The 19,205-nt window shown below is 36.1% G+C and overlaps 2 protein-coding genes across 4 annotated transcripts; both read right to left on the bottom strand.

The window, feature by feature from the left end:
* Window positions 1–510: 510 nt before the first annotated feature.
* LOC147409268 (FRIGIDA-like protein 3) lies at window positions 511–11,471 on the bottom strand. Of its 3 annotated transcripts, none has more exons than XM_086427093.1 (5): window positions 11,306–11,471; window positions 5,723–5,803; window positions 1,664–2,732; window positions 1,262–1,416; window positions 511–1,174 (listed from the first exon to the last, which is right to left on the bottom strand). In XM_086427093.1, the coding sequence occupies exons 3-5, from the start codon at window positions 2,703–2,705 to the stop codon at window positions 665–667; spliced, it is 1,707 nt and encodes a 568-aa protein (XP_086283219.1). In that variant the 5' UTR covers window positions 2,706–2,732; window positions 5,723–5,803; window positions 11,306–11,471; the 3' UTR covers window positions 511–664. The 3 variants fall into 3 exon arrangements, with proteins under 3 accessions (XP_086283219.1, XP_086283212.1, XP_086283204.1); XM_086427086.1 differs by lacking the exon at window positions 5,723–5,803 and adding an exon at window positions 3,094–3,187; XM_086427078.1 differs by lacking the exon at window positions 5,723–5,803.
* A 1,525-nt stretch (window positions 11,472–12,996) lies between these two features.
* On the bottom strand, window positions 12,997–18,778 carry LOC147409267 (protein RBL-like). The gene is made up of 5 exons (XM_086427070.1): window positions 18,569–18,778; window positions 18,354–18,452; window positions 16,313–17,400; window positions 15,953–16,211; window positions 12,997–13,461 (listed from the first exon to the last, which is right to left on the bottom strand). Exons 1-5 carry the CDS (start codon window positions 18,585–18,587, stop codon window positions 13,235–13,237), a joined length of 1,692 nt encoding a protein of 563 aa, XP_086283196.1. The 5' UTR covers window positions 18,588–18,778; the 3' UTR covers window positions 12,997–13,234.
* Between the last annotated feature and the right edge of the window lie 427 nt (window positions 18,779–19,205).

The following is a 19,205-nucleotide window of genomic DNA, read 5'->3' as shown; positions in this document are numbered from 1 at the left end:
TATTCCCAACTTAGTCCCTAATCTTCTTAGCCAATAACAATTCAATCCCTTTAAAAGACATATTTATTTGGACCACCAAAAGAATTTTAATCTAGAGAAAAACCCAAAATAATTAAGTAATTTTGATTAAAATAAGTTAAATGTGGTACCTTGGGACTGGTATGGTCTTTACTAAGATGCACCTGAGATATAGGACACCACGATCACCTGATGGGGTATTTCTCCCCATATTGGAAATAGCTGGTGAGAAGGAAAAACTTGATGCAGAACATAATGGTTCAACAACATGACTAACGCTGAAGGAAAATTAGGGTCAATTTCAACCCCCCTCCCCCTGCAAAATCCAATTGAGTTTCCAAGGGTACATCTGCAAATAGACTAGATAACATTTCATATATGTTTCAAGCAACAGCAGCAGCAGCAGCAGCAGCAGCTCATCATCATCAAAGCCTGATCCCAAAGGTTTGGGGTTGGCTAAATGAATCCTATTCAATTCAATCAAGAGTAATATAAGTACTCAAATCCACTTTAGATAAGCCTTCTTCAGTGTCAAAGAAAATGGTAGCCTAACATCTCAAGAAAAAAAAAAAAATCTGTTGATCCCCTCATGTCTCTCCCTCTCAGTGACAAAAGGCATCCCACAACATTAACATCTGTATTATTATTACATGAAAGACTGATGAGAAGGCTGAAACCCACTACCCACATATGCCCCAATATTAGATGCAGCAGCACCACTATATGAGGTAGTAGAAGTTGCCCTCTCATCTTGGGGATAATAGTATGAACTTTGATCGATGGGTTGCTGCACATGTAAACCTTGGCTAGCCGCCACTTGATGGTCAAAAGTAGCTACGCCGACTTGAGGATACCTTTCTGAGACTCCTCCCATGTATGGTCCCCTCTCGCTGAAGACTGGTTGAGGTTGTTGCCAAGCAGCAGCAGAACCAACGGGCATGTTGTGCCCATAATATCCTCCTCCATTTGCTCGAGCTTTCTTCGGTTGATGATGTTTAACCATCGGTCCCATTCTCTTCCTATCAGATTTCGACTTCTCCAACTGTGCCACTCGTTTGTGAAGTGGGTCCAATGGGTACTCCGCTTCGAGTTTGTATTGTTCAACAGACTTTATGACAACTTTAAGTGCAGCGAGTTCCTGAGCGTTAACATCGATCTGAATGCATAGATACAGAAAAGGTCCAATAAATACTAAACACAGGTGATTTATTTTGAACTACTGAGAGGTAAGACTGACAAGTACCTGCCCGCCAGCTCCCCCTTGCGAATTTCTCCTTAATTCCTTCAAGTATGTTTTCAAGAGGGGAACAGGAGGGAAACTCTCGGTGAGTTTGAATGCTTGCACAAAATGGACGGCATCGATTTGTCTCCCACTATTGATCAACACTTCAATAACACCTGCACACAAAAAAAATATGAAGGATCAGCAAAATCAAAAACCTAATGGAACACAACTACCAACCTCAAGCACATTCGAAATAGGTCCACTATCTGCTTGATCCACGTTTGTGTCTCCGAATAGGGGGAAAAAAAAAAGGAAGGAAAAGTAAAACAGTAGCATAACATGCCCCAGAGGCATAAACCTACGGAAAAAAGGTCCGGTCTCCAGACCATTTTGTGGTCAATTAGTTAACAGAACACCAACCTGGCATTTTGTGTGTGAGCCCAAGAGAACGGCAGAGCTCGGGTGCATGCCTACGATGAGCGACAGCAAGAACAAGCTTGCAAACTTCTTCATCATCAAACTCAGAAGCAATCCTAAATGTTGCAAGAAGCTGCAGGAATGCCTCTGCTTCCAATGAATTTCCATTGGCAGCCTCAACGTTCATCTCAACCAACCTACACTTCCACTCATCAGCAATAGCCTTGGCTTGCTGCTTGGTTTCAGGGCTCAAAGGGTGATCAACACTCGGCTCGGCCCCCACCAACAAGGGGGCCACAGATTCCATCAACATCACACAAGATCTGCGCATGCCCTGGAGGGCCGCATGAGGGGTAGTTTGATCTGTAGGAGGGTAGAACCTCTCCAATGAATCCAGCACAAAACGGGCTGGGTCAGTCGCACTTTTCAATGCAATGGGGATTTCCTCACGTATGGCAACAATATTTTTCTGGTTCTCCATAATGAAATTCAAAAGCCCTTTCGCATCCATCTGTTCGCAAAATTGCGTCAGCTCTGGACGGGGCTGAACTTCAACAGCCACGGCATGTTCACCTGATCTAAGAGGGGAATTCTCCTCTAGAGCAGGGATGGTTGCATAGGGATCACCATTGAATGAGCCACTTACCTTGCTTTCTGCATTGCCACCAACGTCAACACCTTCTGAAGACTCGGGCTTGTATTTCTCCCGTGCCTCCAAAATGGCAACAAAAGCAGTGTCCTTTAGCTCCTGAATCCGATCCAACAAAGCTCGCTCTTCAGCAGCAACAACTGCTTCTCGCTCAGCAATCAATGCACGACTCTCAGATTCTTTCTCCTCAAATATCTTCTCCTTCTCTTCTACCTCATCAGATCTCTTCTTCAACAATTTCTCAAGGTTGTTAAAGTATTCTTCAACTTCCTTCCACTGAACCTTGTTTTCAGAAGCATCCCTAAAAGATTCCAGTTCAAGGAATGCCTTCCCAAGCTGCTCAACAATAGAGGTTTTCGAATTGATGCCCAAAACAACTGGTTCCGTATCAACCATGGCTATCTGAGTTTGGATTTGATTTATCTGCAAGAAATTCAAGACAACACAGTAAGACAAAGAAAGTTGACCACATCACAATGGTCATATCTTTTTCAAGAATCTCCATACCACAAGAAATAAGTTGACTTATGGGATTTGGAATTGAACATTTTCATCTTGTACCACATCAATTGATAAAAACATCAGTTTCAAATCTGTCATAAAACACCTAAATTTAACATATTTAAAACAATCAATCGGGCTGATTTTTTTGTGCGTAAGTCCACCAAAGAGTGGACAAAACAGTTATGGGGTTAGTGGACCTGAAAGGTATCATGTGCCATATTTGGGTTGTAGGGACATTGAACCACCCAGGGCCATGACAGTATAGGGCATAAATAATTACACTAGAAGCTTTTTTTCTTTTTGCTTGAATGGTGTCCTGTCTGCAGAAACAAGCCTGTCTCAATGCAAGCCCTCAGTCATCCTTCCCATGCAAACTGCCAATTATGACTCTAGATTAGTAGTGCATCTTAAGGGTATGTGGCAATGAGTTTAAGGGTGTGAGGAAAAAGCCAATTCCCATAAGTAGTGCCAGCAGAAACCAAGATATTTGAAATTAACTAGCTTTGTTTGTTTTTCATATGAAGAGACACTTGATGAGTTAAGGAGGGAGTCGCACAATCACTGGCAACCATCTACTGTAAAATCAAGCCCCCTCCACTTAAATCAGCTACAAAACTTGAAATTTAACCTTTAATTTTCTGAGGGTCATGCATGTAAAGGTGGGATAAAGCCAAAACGACAACACAAAGACATGACTCAAAACATATTCCCACCCAATGAGAACTAAAATAGGTCAATAAAAAGCTAAATTTTACTTGACTACATTTAGCTGCATAGTTTTCCCTTCGATAAACTAAGGTAACAAATGGCTTCAAGAGGAGAAATAATTTTTTTTTTTTTTTTTTTTTGGGGGGGGGGGGGGGGGAAGAGTGCAATAGTTGCTTCATATACCAAGGAACTGGTGCAAGGCCAATATTGTGAAAGGTGAAGACAAGGGTGGTGCTCCATGGTATAATGCTACTAAATCCATGGTTTTGTCAAAGCAAATTAGTTATTCTACAACAACTTGCACAAATTCGATCTTAACTTGTTAATCTCGCATGAATAGTAGTTTTTTGCCTTTTAGTATGCTGATAGAGTTGAATTTTGGCTGAAGTTGAGTTAACCATCTGTCCAGTACACACACACATATATGCATGAAAGAAATGAAATAAAGAACAAGGAACACATAGGATATGTCTAAGTACTATAGATCTGAACTCATCTTTAGATACTTGCTCATACCCACGGACAAACGGCCAAAAACACCACATGCTAATGGCTAATAGACCTCGAGGTCCAGGTAGAATGAGCATTTCTCCTCATTATGGTCAATCTAAACCACTGGTTATTTGATCAAAATCCAATCATGACTTTTAGACTTTTGAAGTCTCAGAGCAGTATCAGCTCATGGATAAACAAAATTAAAATTAAAGATAAAAACTTTAATTATATTGCATCAACATATAAATCTCTTTATATATTACTATGACGTCAACTTAGGACTATTCCCTGAGCTTAGCCTACCATTTCTTGTTTTACATATAAAGGTTATGTTAAAACACTAACCTTGGTATGAAAGAGAGAGAGATTTATTTTTCAGAGGGGAATGACTTTACTCAAGAACGAGATACCTAAGAAATAAGATTAGAGGTCCTTATATAGAGTACGGACTTCAATTTGAAATACAAATTCATTAAGGAACAGTTGTCTTAGTCTTTATCTGTTGCAAACCTTCTTTTAAGAAAAGTGAATAATGTCTCCACGTGACAACTAAGGCCTCAAGTTACGAAGACGCTGTTCATGAATAGTACTTTGTTAGAGAAAGTACTGTAGACTTTTGACTTTAGTGATTGGACTTTGTTCATCAATTATTGGTGATTTTGGATTTCTTCCTGATTTGACTCTGTCTTCTTCCTTTTTGCCTTCTTCAGCATTAGTAAGGACACGAAAGGTTTGGTCATCAATTTTTTCTCCAATTAACTTGTTTAGATTGACTAGGTCTTTGTAAGTGAGCATCTTGAGCGATTCAAGAGTTGGTCTTCCATCTGTCATGTAGATAAAAGCGATTTGTGGGATGGTGACTAGGATGATGATTGCTTTAGGCTTGTCTCCATCCTTCCATTTTTTTAATGTTACTCCTTGGCCTTATATGTTAAACAGCTCCATAATTGATAAATAAAACCAGTCACTAAAGCCAAAGTCTATAATACTTTCTCCGACAAAGTACTATTCATGAACAGTGTCTGTCGTACTCTGACCTCAATCGTCACATGAATGCATTATTTGTTTTTCTAAAAAAAAACTCCGCAACAAACAAAGACCAAGACAGTTGTTCCTTAATGAATTTGTATTTTAAGTTGAAGTCTGTACTCTATATAAGGACCTCTAATCTTATTTCTTAGGTATCTCGTTCTTAACAAAGGCCATACCCCCCTTCTCCGAAGAAAAAATCTCTCTCTCCCTCTCTCACTCACCAAAGTTAGTGTTTTAACACAATCCTTGTATGTAAGACAAGTAATTGCAAACTAAGCTCAAAGAATAGCCTTAAGGTGATGCCATAGTAATATGTAAAGAGATATATATGATGTAATATAATTAAAGTTTTTATGTTTCATTTTAATTCTGTTTAAATATTCATGAGCCGAAACTACTCTGAGACTTTAAAAGTCTAAGAGTCATAACTGGACCTTAACTAAATGATTAGTGACTTAGAGTGACCATAATTAGGAGAAATGATCATTTTAAATAGACTTCGAGGCTTGTTAGCCGTTAACATGTGACGTTAGGCATTTTTGACCGTTTATTAGTGGGTATGAGCAAGTATCTAAAAATGAGCTCAAATCTACAGCACTTAGGCATTAACCAAGACTAGTCATAATCTTAAATGATGAAGACAATGAACAATATTCGACTATTAGGGGACTTACACAGAAACAAAGTGGACCATAACCCACAGTCAAGATATTAAATTTTGATTTCGGCCAGCTCGAAAATAGAAATATTTCGACCTGTGTTAAAATAATTACAATTGCGTGGAATATTGTGAAAAATAATAAAACATCAAAAAAATAAAAAGAGTCTTACTACAAGTTGAAGATGAGGATATTTTTGTCATTTTATACCAATCAATTACAAATGAACAAAGTCAAGGGAGTATCTCAAATATTTAACAAAAGGTGGAGGGTACATTCTTAATAATATTAAGAATTTTATTTTAACAAATGAGGTCAGAAAATATCCACTGTTTCTTATAAGTTAAAAGTGGACGCATGGAACTTTTTTAGAAATTAACATACTTGTTGTCTAACAGCAAGCAATGTGTTTTAACAGCAGAAACTTACTCTACATTTTTTTTTATAAGTATAAAATTTTATAAATGAAGAAAAGATGGGGGGGGGGGGGGGGGGGGGACTGAGATAGCCCCCAAACAACACGACAAGTGACCAGCAAAGAAAGAAAAAAGAAAATAAATATACACGACTGGGAGCTAATCACAAATGGTTTCCCAATTAAATAAATCTTGGAAGCACACTCCCTCAAAAGCTTTATTCATCTTTGACCAAAGGAACAGAATCCCAGTAATCTCTAAAATCACTGTGTGGGACAAGCTCTCCTTGCTATGAAATACCCTGTTGTTGTGCTCTTTCCAAATACTCCAAGCAATGGCCGATGGAAGGATAGCCCAAAGATGCCTCTTTCTAGAAGAGAAGATATTGAAACTCCACCCCTCTAAAAGATCAAAAAAAGATAAAGGAAGAACCCAATCCACTTGGAAACGGGATAAAAAGAACATCCAAATAACACGGGAGAAAGAACAATGTATAAGAATATGATTAACAGACTCCCCATCCCTCGAACAAAGTAAACAAAAATTTGGAGTGACCCACCCCCGTCTGATCAAATTATCCAATGTGAGTCATGCCTTTGTTCCTATACAACATAATAGCTAGCACAACAAAGTTTTTCTCTATTCTTCTTCACTGTCTCTTGGTTTCAAGGGAACCATCACAACAATCAACATGCGGCGATTCCTAAGGGCAATAAAATCAATTTCTCCGAAGATCTCTCTCTCTCTAAACCAAAAATTAAGATATGTAATTTTTTTTATTTCCTAAAAAAAATGTGAAATTCTTTGCAAAAGTTTTGCTTTTTTAAGATTATTTTTTAAAATCCAAAATACAAATTTATGATTTTTGGGGGGGAAAATCTTTACCCTTTCTTTTATTGTCTCAATTCAAGATATTTCAAAATATTTCCACCGAAATATTGACATTTTCCTATTCAGTTTTTATTATTTCCGTCTAAGTCTATTGTTTGCCGAAATTTTGGTCGAAATAAATAGTAATTTCGATCAAAATATAGACAAATAGACATTGTTATTTAAATTTTGAGTCAGTGACTGTCAAAACAGACATATTTCGACCGAAATATATGAAATATGTTGATTTTTAATACCATGTCCACAGTACGACCTCTATTGTGAGCGTATCAATATATATACATATATACTTATGAGCTGATCTTAGGGGCTATCTTGATTTCCATTTCTTGTTTACAGACATTTCTTTCTATTTTTTCTGTTTTAATTAATTTTCTTAAAATTAACCCAGACCTCCAATTTTGGTATCAAAGCCGAGTTTCTTTTTAGGGAGAAATGTCAAAACAGATGGTGGAGACAAGTATCTACATATATACTTATGAGCTGATCAATATATATATATATATATACACACACTTGTCTACAGGAGGAACGGCCAATGCGGGGAAGTTTCAAAGCCAAATCATTACCAAAACTTCGTTCTTAGATACAGAAGTTAGCCATGTTCTATTCAAACAAATTTTTTGGATAATTGACCCATTCTCGTCACAATATGATGCTATATTAGGTATGGACTTCATATAGCAAAATGCTACCCAATTAGATTCACCATAGACACCTTGTCCTTAAGCATAAAGGAAGCCTATGACCTCACTATTCCATTAGATCATCCATATGAGATATATCCAAGAAAGGTTGGCTTGACTTGCTCTTTCCTATAGCTAGGGACTCGTTTTTTTTTCTAACTCATTTTTCTTTAAGTATTTTTTCTTAAAGAATCTAGAGGACTTCTTCTTTCCTAGTTTTTTAAAGGTTTTAGACTTCTTGAATCTGTATTTTTTCCTTTTATAAGATCTGAAATATTTATCTTTATGACCATCCTCTTCATATTTATGTTTCTTATGTCTTTTAATGGTTTTATGCCCTTTTCCTGAGGAAGTTCCACGTCCCCATTGGACTGGAATATTCTGATCTCAATTGTCTCTTCCTAGGTTAAGCTTCTTCAAAGCTTTAGTTGCCAACTTTTGGTCTTTCAGGGCTGTCTGCTTGTACTTCAGTTGATCAATGGTGAAGTTGATTCTCTCACAAATAGAGTTGTCTTTTGAACTGTTGAATCCTTCGAAGGATTCATGGTCTTTTCTAAGGGTTTCTCCTATAAGAGGGATCTTCCTAAAGTACTCATTCTTAAGGTCATCACTCCTATTTTCACAAAGGTAATAAAGCTCTAAAAAGGAATTAGAGTATTCTTCGATATAACTTAGCTTACAAATTTGAAGCCTATTAATCTTTGCTCTAGCAGCTTCTCTTTCTTTATCTTTGGCCTATGAATTCTCTATGGATGAGGCATACATATCCATCGACATTCCTTTAATCCTTGTATTTTTCTAAATACTTGGTCATCCAATGTTTTGACTCTTCAGCGTCTACTTTAGTTAGGGTCTTGACGAATCCCTTCACTCTTCCTTCTAAGGAGAGTTCTGCATAAGCATGACATTCTGAGTTTGGATCATATTAAACTCCTCTGCCTATCTCCTTCCCTTGTCGTCTATCTTTAAACTTCCAGTTTTGGGAAGGTTAATGTGTGTTTTTAGGGTGTAGGATTTAGGGTTGTGTTACCCTTAGATCCTTCACCACAATCGAGTTGCGAGGTACTTTGTCTTCCAGGAATGAATGTTCGAAGAACTGATCTCTCTGGTTTTGCAGTTGACAAATAGGTTCTCCCTTTTGGAAATCAAATGATACACTTTCAGTGCCTTGATGGATATAAGCTAGCTGGGCTGTATACAAGACTTTAGGGGCTTTGTCTGGGAAATGCCATTGATGCATTTCTTGGCTAAACTAATCTATTGCATTATTATATACAAATGTATAGTCTGGTATTCCACTAGGGTTAACACTTCGGACTATCAATTGTTGTCCTAAGGTTCCAGTTGGAATTTCATGCAATAATCCTGACTGAGGTTGTTCATGGAACATAACTAAAGTTTGGCTTATAGACATTTCTTTCTATTTCTCTTTTTTAATTAATATTCTTAAAATTAACCTCAGACCTCCAATTTTGATATCAGAGCTGAGTTTCTTTTTAGGGAGAAATGTCAAAACAGATGTTGGAGATAAGGGTGGTGCTCCATAATATAATGCTACCAAATCCACGGTTTTGTCCATGCAAATTAGTTATTCTACAACAACTTACACAAATTTGATATTAACTTGTTAATCTCATAAGAATAGTAGTTTATGCTTTTAGTATGCTGACAGAGTTGAATTTTAGCTGAAGCTGAGTTAACCATCTGTCCAGTATACACACACGCATACATATATGCATGAAAGAAATGAAATAAAGAACAAGGAACATGATCCACATGATTCTTGACCTAGTATTTGTTGTCACAAAAGAAAAGTGTTCCCTTATGTCGTATCTAGTTGAGTGATGTCAAAAAGCTTCACATGAAACCCAGAAAATGTACTAACATAAAGTGTCACAACATATAGCACAACATATGCGTTTTCAAAAGCAAATCGAGAACATGTGGATTGATGATGAGCCTGACCAAGTGGCTCATGAGCAACCAATTTATGTTCGTGAAAGTTCCAACAATAAGAATCCCAAGATCAACTGTGTCTAAAGATGTATGACATAAGCAATATGATTTTTTTGCTTACCTAAGTTGACATAGTTCAAACACCATCATTATGATATCAATTGCATTGCTATCAGTGATTGTTTACTTGGTATTGCTCAATGTTTTCTCCTTAGAAAAATATAAATAAAACTTAGAATAATATAAATAAAATATAATTAAGGGGAGCATGTTTCCAAGAGTGTCAACCCAAATCTCTTCACAGAAAATGTGGTGTTTTCTTACACATGATGTTCTATGGTCTGTGCAAAGGTGGATAAGGTCTTTGCCTAAATGAGGTGAAGGATGCACAAATTGGGAAATCCAATTTCACCAAAACACTTGCGTAGCCATCCGGTCGTAGTGGCTCCAAGACCAATAAGCCCTTATAGACCAATATGTGAGGGCATATTATAGTATGTGATCACATACTATTCCACCAAAAAAAATTGTTTGATTGTATCAAATTGTGCCACTTCAACTGATCAAAAAATAAAAGTTGTACCACTTCTCAAGGATCCCATTCTCACCACTTCTATTCCTACCACTCTCTAAGCATCTAATACTCTCTAAATCTCACATTTACATTCTAAAACTCACTTCTATCTTCTACTAATTTTCTTCGACTTATTCTACTTCTACTGCTTCTTTTAACACTTAGCAATTAAGACGGTAAGTTTCTTATAATTAATAAAGATTTCGTGTTTTTTACCTCCATTTTTTGAATTCATGCATTATTGGCTTCTTGCTTACTTCTTAACTATGCAAATGTAATAAATTATAATCGAATTGGGAATAAAATTTTACAAAAGTATTTTTCTAGCGTTGTAGATAATTGTCCACTTTTCTTATATGTTGTTATGTCATCGCATGTGTGCATGGCATATGTCTGGTCGCACAGCATGGCATACGCTATTTGAAAATATTAAAACTAACCAATACACCAAAAGCACCTATGTGTTAGTGGTGCCAAACATTAAAGTTCAAATCAATTTGGGGTCTTAATATACCACCACACTCCACAACTAATTCTGCATAAATTGGAAACCTCAAAAAGATAGTAAACACAAGTTCAAGCATAAGTCAATAACTAAGGCCTTAGCTTCTAGTGAAACGTCTACTCAGAGACACCAACAATTCAAATACTCAACAACCGATCACAAGCCCCCCATTAGTTAAAGATTGCAATAAAAAGAAATATACTTATAGGGTTTTGTTACAACACCTTCAACCACCTAATTCTAAAGACTCTCTCCTAACAAATTTCCCATCCCATCAAAATCTTTGTGAAAAAAAAAGGAGGAAATATCGTCCCTTTTGGAAACAATTTCTCTTTCAAAAATCCCCTGAGAGCACCTCTTCCTTCTCATCCAGTATCACAATTTCCAGAAACTAAACAATGCCCTATTCCACTCTAAGAGAAATATTATCCCCATCTAAAGGAACAAATATTTAGAAATCGAACATAGAGTTAAATAAATAAATCGAATTCCATACAAGCAAAGATTCTACGAACTAGGGCTTCCAAACAAGCAGAATTCAAACCAAGAACAGAGGAAAGATTGAGGTACCTTGGAGAGAGCGAAAGAAGTGATGAGAACCCTAAATAAATAAAATAGAACAGAACTTCAAAACCCTAACGTTATCTGCTTTTTCTCAGTGGTTGGCCTTCTCCATTACTGACTGCGTCGTTCTAAAATTCTGAGATACCGCGCAGATTTTATTTATTTTATTAATGAAGAGGAAAATGCCACAAGAACAATGATTTTCGAACTAGAAAGTCTTCTCTCAGTCAATACTTGGCTAACGTGGCGCGAGCATGGAGCCATAGATATAGTTCCTCGAGATACGCAACCGCACATACTTTTCGCGGATTTACAGTTGTGATTCACGAGGAATAAGATCTATGGTTCTGTATCTATGCCACGTCACCAGAGTATTGACCAATTGAAAACTTTCGAGTTAGTATATAAGCTGTAAAATGTGCTTCCTTTTGTGAGTTTGTCAGGAATCTTGAGGACCGTCGTTACAGTCTACAATGCTAGAATGAATGTAATAACCTAAGCCAGATATCTCTGATGAGATGATTTGAACGTCCAAATTATGTACCTTCATGACGTCCGGGTATGTTATACCTCTTTTAGCTGCCAATTGACATCGAGTCATTTAATCAACGATGATACAAAAAAATCATCCTTTTCTCAAACTTCTAACCATATCATAAGTGATTTACAAATAATGACGGTCCATGATTTTTCTACTTGTAAACTGGACCAAAATCAATTCATTCTAACACTTTTAACCCATGTATTGAAAAATATTATTTGACTCTCTTTAAGGCCTCTAAACAATCATTATATTTATATATATATCATGATTTACCCTATGCTTCAACAAAATTTTGTGGATCGTTCAATATAATGCAATCTGACGAACATGATTAAATCTGACAAGACCATATATATATATATATATATATGGGTAGCGTTCAAGGACAAACTTTTTAGCAAACTTTTTGGCAAAACATTTTTCGAAACATAGGTTAGAGGTTTTGGAATGGGCTGATTCTTGGTGAGGATGATCTCTACGGTGAGGAGATCATCCTCACCAAAAATCAGCCCATTCCAAAACCTCTAACTCTTGTTTTGAAAAACATTTTGCCAAAAAATTGGCCATTGAACACCCCTATATATATATTCACCACCAGGTACCACATGTATGTAGAGCATAAAATTCCATGAACTCTAAAAAAATCAAAACTGAAAAAAGAGATTTTTTTTTCATCGTCAAATTTAAATTTTAAATCTAGAAGTTCAATGACCGTCCATTTTAAATTTATTATTTTATATCCAACAACACAAAACCTAGTTGACTTGGCCTACTTACCTTGAACCTCAGAGGTAGTTAATGTGATGAATTTTCACATTTACCATCTCACCCGGAGACAAGTTTTAAAATCATAGGTATGGAGATGGACAAGTTTATTTTAAAAAAAATATATCAAAGACACTGTTAAATTAAATAAAACTAGGGAACTTATATGAGAATTTTTATGAAACTACTTTCATGGCTTCAGTGACTCGATTCTTTTGCTAGGATCCCATGCCAAACCTCACTTCGATGCTTTCAGAATTAACCATTTCCAATTGTTTCTTTTTTCTTTTCTCTAAAAAGAGTTGAATCCATCCCCAAAATTCATCATTGATCAATTCATCCGTCATTTAAAAAAAAAAAAAATGATTCAATGAAATATTTGAGATAATTTCAATTAAAAGATAGTACTATAAGATGGGGCTTTAGATAATTCCAAAAGATTTAAAACAAAGAGTTGTGAAGACGGATTGATATAATAAAACTTTTAAATATTAATCGCCTAATCTGAAATTGAGATAGTAAATTAGTAAGAAAAAAAAATGCAGAATTAACCTGCTCTAATGCTACAACATGGTTGTGAAGGATGACAGCAACCATTAATACACAAACATCTCACCATACTTTTTCTATAGATACACCTCTGTTACATCATCTGCACTTGCACAAATACTTGTATCCTGCCCGCCCTCTGCAGATTTGTTTTTTATTTTTGTTAACTTACCAGAAGATTTAATCTGTTTTAATGGTTTCCGACCCTTTTCTGCCTGCAACTCCAGCCCCTTCTCTGAAGGCTTCCGCTTCCTTTTCGAGCATTGTGTTGCATCTGTATCCTCAGCAATAGAATTACCTATAACTGCACAAGCAAAGATCTGTTAAAAGGAGACGCGAATAAATTAAGGTCCAAAATGAAAAAGAAAACAATAACCAATCAAATTACATCTAGACCCCCCTTTTTTTTCTTCTGAAATGCTCCCCAAAAGAATAACATCAGATGGTTAGAACCATTCAATCCAATCATCAATAGGTTGCCTTCTTGGATAAAACTTCAACACTTATCTGAAAGGTCTGAAGTTCAAGTGATGATACCATCATTCACCAGCATCTACACACATCAAAGAATCATCCAATCCAAACGAGACATATTTGGTTTTGTGAACTCTTATATCAGAATTCAGATCTTGGTCCAAGGTATTAATGTCCGGACATAAGTATTCTTGAAAACTTTAAATGGAGGAATCAAAGATCATTGGCCAATCTTATTTGGGTTATAGTTTAGTTTTAGTGTTTTATTTTATTTTAATTATTGGACTTTAACAAGGGCATGTTGGATTTTTTTCCTCTTTATAGTACTAGGTTGTAAATCTTTTTATTAATGAATAATGCAATGGAATATGAAAAGGTTACACGTTTTGAAGTTCTCTAGTGATTAAAAACTATGAGGTGTGATGCCATTGAGATTCTTAGTGTGATTCCAAGGTAAATCTATCATCTTCTTCTCATCTATTTTCTAAATCATCTTCTCCATCTTTCACCATTATAACTTTAAAACTCAGTCAAAATCCTTCCCAACCATAGATATGAAGTTCTAAAACTCAGATCTGGAATCAATATCTTTTCAAACCTCCCTCCATCAAACCCAACCATATTCCAATGCTCCAGTAAACTTAAGTACAACCTATTACAAAATTTTGCATTTACCTTTTACCACTTAACCCCTTTAAGCCTAATGTGCATTCATGTATTCTCTCTCAATTTTGTTTTCAACGTCTAACCTCTCTCAATCCTACATTAGGTTTGGTATCAATGCCTAGGTTTTTCTTGAGGTACAGAGAGCGGTCGTGTGGAGTACAGTCATTAATCTTCTAGATGTAATTTCAAGAGTCAATCATCTTGGTGTGACTCCAATGTCTTAATGTGATCTCAAGGACCTGTGCTACACAACTTAACCTATGTATCTATGAGGAGTACCATGCTCTTAACTATATTGGGTCGAGTCTTTTCCAGTTGAGGAGAATTGATGAGGATGTCAAAGATCATGAACCTATCCAATTTGGGTCATAATTTAGTTTAAGTGTTTTATTTTACTTCAGTATTGGACTTTAGTTATGAACCGCTATTTAGCGGATTTTGTAACCCATTAATGGGTTAGATGAATATTAAGGATATAAGTCTTTTTTAATTTTTTTTATGTTATTTTGAATCTTACTTGTTTTAGAAGTTTATTATTAGGTATCTTAAATTTAATAGAAGATTTTTTGTTGAAATAGAATTTAAATATTTTTGGAAAGATTCTATTTTGGAAAAGTTTTTATTCCATAAAAGTTGCTATTTTGAGAAAGATACTATTTCAGAAAAGTACCTTATAGCACATAAAGTTAAATTAGAAGTCTTAAGAGTTTAATGAGAAACTCCAGTGATTGGATATGGTTTGAAGCCATCTTAGTGTGATGCTAAAAATCCTTGGTGTGAGTCTTCTATCTTTTTTATTATTTTCTTATCTTATTGTTCTCCATCTACTCTTTCTCTTCATCTCCTTTTCTTTATTTTCTGTTCTAGATCAATCCCTACCTCAAAAACCCTAGCTGAAGCTCCATCACCCCTAACCTTATTTCATACCTCTAAATCTTTTTTATATTTATTGATAGAAGGAAATTACAAAAGCAAAGAGGGAAGGTCGAGATGACCAACCCAAGAAGAAGCAAAAACAAACTAAGTAATAGAAATGTTACAAATGCTATCCCACCAAACTAAGAAATCCTCAAAGAACACCCATTTGAACCCTTTGAAAACCTTACACCAAAAGAATAAAAGCCCAAGAATAGAGAGGAACAATCTAGCCCTTGTTCCTTTCCTTCAAAGATTTTAGCATTTCTTTCCTTCCAAATACCCCAAGCGAAAGGTGTTAAGCTCCAGATCAAACTTTTTGAGTAGCGGAAATCTAATTACAAATTACAATACCCTATTGCAAAACTTTGTGTATACCCTTTATTACATAACCCTTTAGACCTAAACTTTTCACCTAGATAACACTTCAACTTTCAAACCATATTCTTTGGTTATCCTACACAGCACCTCAAAATACTTTTGATCACTGAGCCAAATCTTTTACGCGCACACCTGTATTATCTCCTAATTTTAATTTCAATATCTAGTTGTTATTACATTGTGAATTTCCTTTTTTTTTTAAGCAAGCAGGTTAATAGTTAGTAATTATTAGGAGGTGGTGGGTTCTGAACCCAAGTCAAACTTTAACCAACTTGGCAAGCTTACATGTTCTTTAAGTTGAGAATTTCCAATATGTCGATAGTTATAAAATAAAAATAAAAAAAGAAGCTAAAATTCACCTTCCACTGGACTTGAGGCACCGTTTGTTGCTTGCCCATTCTGCCCTGCCTCCTCCGAAAGTGGGGATCTAGAATGATTACAGCCCACTAACTTTGATGAACTTCCTACAAACTTGTCTAGCTGTTCAGGTACATCAGGACAGGGAATTGCTGGCAAAAATCGGAGTTCTTCCTGCGACATATCTGAATCACTGAAAGCTGGATCCTTCTCCACGGTAGTGATATCGACGTCCTCATCTTCGTTAACATACTCTTTCACCTACAAAGAAACATTTTAGAACCATAAACAATACGATTTCAGAGAGAATAAAACAAGTCAACAGATTTACTTAGCAAGCTGTCTCTTTAGTTTTTTCATACCTTCTCAGTGTCCGGCACCAAATCAAATTCATCTTCTCTCTCTACATACTCTTCATTCTCCTCAAGTTCTTTGAAATCTGGAGCAAATGCACTCCAGTTCTCAGTATAATCTTTAGCCCATATGTAGACCAACCCAGATGAGGAAACTGAGAGTACGATAGGGTGCACCGGATGCCACGCTAAATCCATTAATGCCTCCTTAGGGCCTTCTAGGATCTTAACGAGATGACCACCTCTGTCCCAAATATAGATCTTGTGCTCTCCTTTGCTACTAGAAGCACCAACAACCCACTCACCGTCACCACTGAAACATGGTGCTTTCCAATGGATCTTATTGATGGAATCCTGAAACTCTCGGGAAAGAATCAAGCACTTGGACCCTACTGCCTTCAACTTTTCAATACCATGAAGCTCATCCATGGTTTTACTCAATTCATCGAGAGCACTCAATCCGTCTTTCTGGGGAAGATGATTCTCATACACTCTGATTGTCCGGTCATTTGAATTTGTAAGAAGATATTGTCCATTCCTACTGAATATGATGTTTTTTATCATGGTACACCCAGAAATGTGAACAATTCCATACACTTGAACATTCTTGTAACCTATTATAAGTATTTCCCCTTTAGAGTTACCTACATAAATTAAATCTCCATATTTGTTAAAACATGCGACAGTAGGGGTGACAGGGGGAGATCCATCTGAAAACTTGTTGCGTGATGGAGGAATGATTTCATTGCCCGTATCAGATACTGAAACCGGTAACACAGTTGTACTTCTGGTGTTCAAGTCAACAAGGATGGGAGCAGAGGAAAGAGGGCATGCAAGGCAGACGGATGGAATGCGGGAACCTGGATGTAGACGAGCATGCAATGTGGGTTGCTGAAGATTCATACGCACTATCTTCTGACCATTGACAACGTCCCAAAGAGTTAAGGATTGGTCAATGGCTGAAACAAGTATGTGATGTCCATATTTTGACCAGCAAACACTTGTTATCTGAGCAACACAATCTTTGTCCCGAAGCTCTTTAGCTATCCCTCTGGTCTCAAAATCCCAAATAACACAGCTTCCATCTGAACACCCAGCTGGATGAAGAATAAGCAAATCAAATATAAACAGTGAGAAGCTGAGATTGATATCCACATGTCATTGTGATAAAACCCATCCATAGAAGTTTCTATTAGTTTAGAAAATTGGAAACCAAGCAGCTGATGAGGATTGAAAGGACATATACGGGAAAAAAAAGGTTAAAAGTAGAAATACAAATAGAGAACCATGACAAGTAATTGTACATGATTACTACACAATAATTTTACATAGATAATCTAGATATCTTAAAATTAACCAAGGGTACATTTACAAACCTAATTAAGCTCTATAATTTGCTACATTAGGTCACAATGATGGGAGGTTTTAGCAAATTTGGTACTATTTTTGTCCTTCATCTTGGTAGTTGGATTTAAACCCACAATTAGTGAATTTGAGAGAGGAGAATTTAAGTGTTTGGAGCCTTGAAGGCTCTGAAAGATCCAACATTATACGCCCAAAATCCAATCCTTTTGATCCCCATTTCACCTACAGTATGTGCTAAAAAAAGCTGTTTTTTTTTTCTACTAAGAACCAAAAATAGTGAATTTGAGAGAGGAGAATTGAAGTGTTTGGAGGCTCTGGAAGATCCGACCCTGTGTGCAACTTGATAAAATTTCCCAATAAAATAAAATTATACACCCAAAATCCAATCCTTTTGATGCTCATTTCACCTACATTATGTGCTAAAAAAAACTTTCTTCTAGTAAGAACGAAAAAAAAAATAGTGAATTTGAGAGAGGAGGGTTGAAGTGTTTGGAAGCTCTGGAACATCCAACCCTGTGTGCAAATTGATAAAATCTCCCCAAAAAATAAAAATATAGCCCAAAATCCGATTTTTTTTTTTTATCACCATTTCAGCTACATTATGTGCTTTAAAAAAAAATCTAGTAAGAACTACAAAAATATTAAAGAAGTTAAAAATAGCAGAAACCAATTATTACAAACATACCCGCAAGAAGCGTTCCTCGACGATTAAAGGCGATACATTTCATGACCCCATGTTCCAGGAATTCTTCTATCACTTCGGGAAAATCTCCCTGTAAAGGATCTTCACAGGAAATAAAACCATCCCCACCCCCAAAACAAGTAAGAAATCTTCGATTGACGCCATGATCGAACCATAAAGAAAAGTAGAAATAGATTTCTAAAGGAGTGAGAACTCACCGATTATAGGTACGTTCATGATGATGACCTAGAGCTCGAGAGCTGACGTTCCTCGCTCAACAATGGATGTCTCAGAACTCGGAAGTGACCTCAGCCTCGCGCCTTGATTTTTCAATTTCTGCCCTAAATTCCCGGCTATGTGGGTGTGGAAGAGTAGAGTAGAGCGGAGCACAAATTTCGAAAACCTGGCAGCATTTGGATATTGGATTTGAGTGCTGATAATTGACGGCCTTTTGTTACACGGACTTTATTTACGCTGACGTGGAATTGCATATTAAATAAAATAAAATTTCTCTCTCTCTCTCTCTCTCCATATATATAATGAAGAAAATTTTTTTCCATCTCATCACCTTGCGACATTGAAAATCATGATCCAATAAAACGGGGTTGTAAAGGATAAAATATATGAAATTTAAAAGGGAAAAAAATAATTATTTTTCATTGTTGAATTTTATTTTTAATTATGGGTGTTCGATAGCCGTTCATTTTATACATTATGGATCAAATTTGAAAAATAATTATTTAAAAAAAAAATTAATATCAATATTTTCTTGAAATCTAGATGTTTGTGTTGTGTTATTGTCAATGTAATAATCAATATAGGCCCAACGATCCATTTGAGTATTGTCTCATTTGA

This window comes from Akebia trifoliata, chromosome 2 (assembly GCF_017979445.1).
Source record: "Akebia trifoliata isolate Shusen 1 chromosome 2, ASM1797944v1, whole genome shotgun sequence".
Taxonomy (NCBI): domain Eukaryota; kingdom Viridiplantae; phylum Streptophyta; class Magnoliopsida; order Ranunculales; family Lardizabalaceae; genus Akebia; species Akebia trifoliata.
The sequence above is the reverse complement of the archived record's forward strand: the minus strand, read 5'-3'. Positions and strand labels throughout refer to the sequence as shown.

Excerpts from the sequence above, each read along its gene's own strand:
- LOC147409267 (XM_086427070.1), bottom strand. Across the intron at positions 16,212-16,312 it reads TGGTGCCGGACACTGAGAAG|GTGAAAGAGTATGTTAACGA; the intron begins GTATGAAAAAAC and ends GTTTCTTTGTAG. Across the intron at positions 13,462-15,952 it reads TGCCTCAAGTCCAGTGGAAG|TTATAGGTAATTCTATTGCT; the intron begins GTGAATTTTAGC and ends TTGCTTGTGCAG.
- LOC147409268 (XM_086427093.1), bottom strand. The coding sequence starts at position 2,705 with ATGGTTGATACGGAACCAGTTGTTTTGGGCATCAATTCGAAAACCTCT. Across the intron at positions 1,417-1,663 it reads GCTCACACACAAAATGCCAG|GTGTTATTGAAGTGTTGATC; the intron begins GTTGGTGTTCTG and ends TTTTGTGTGCAG. Across the intron at positions 1,175-1,261 it reads AAGGGGGAGCTGGCGGGCAG|ATCGATGTTAACGCTCAGGA; the intron begins GTACTTGTCAGT and ends CTATGCATTCAG.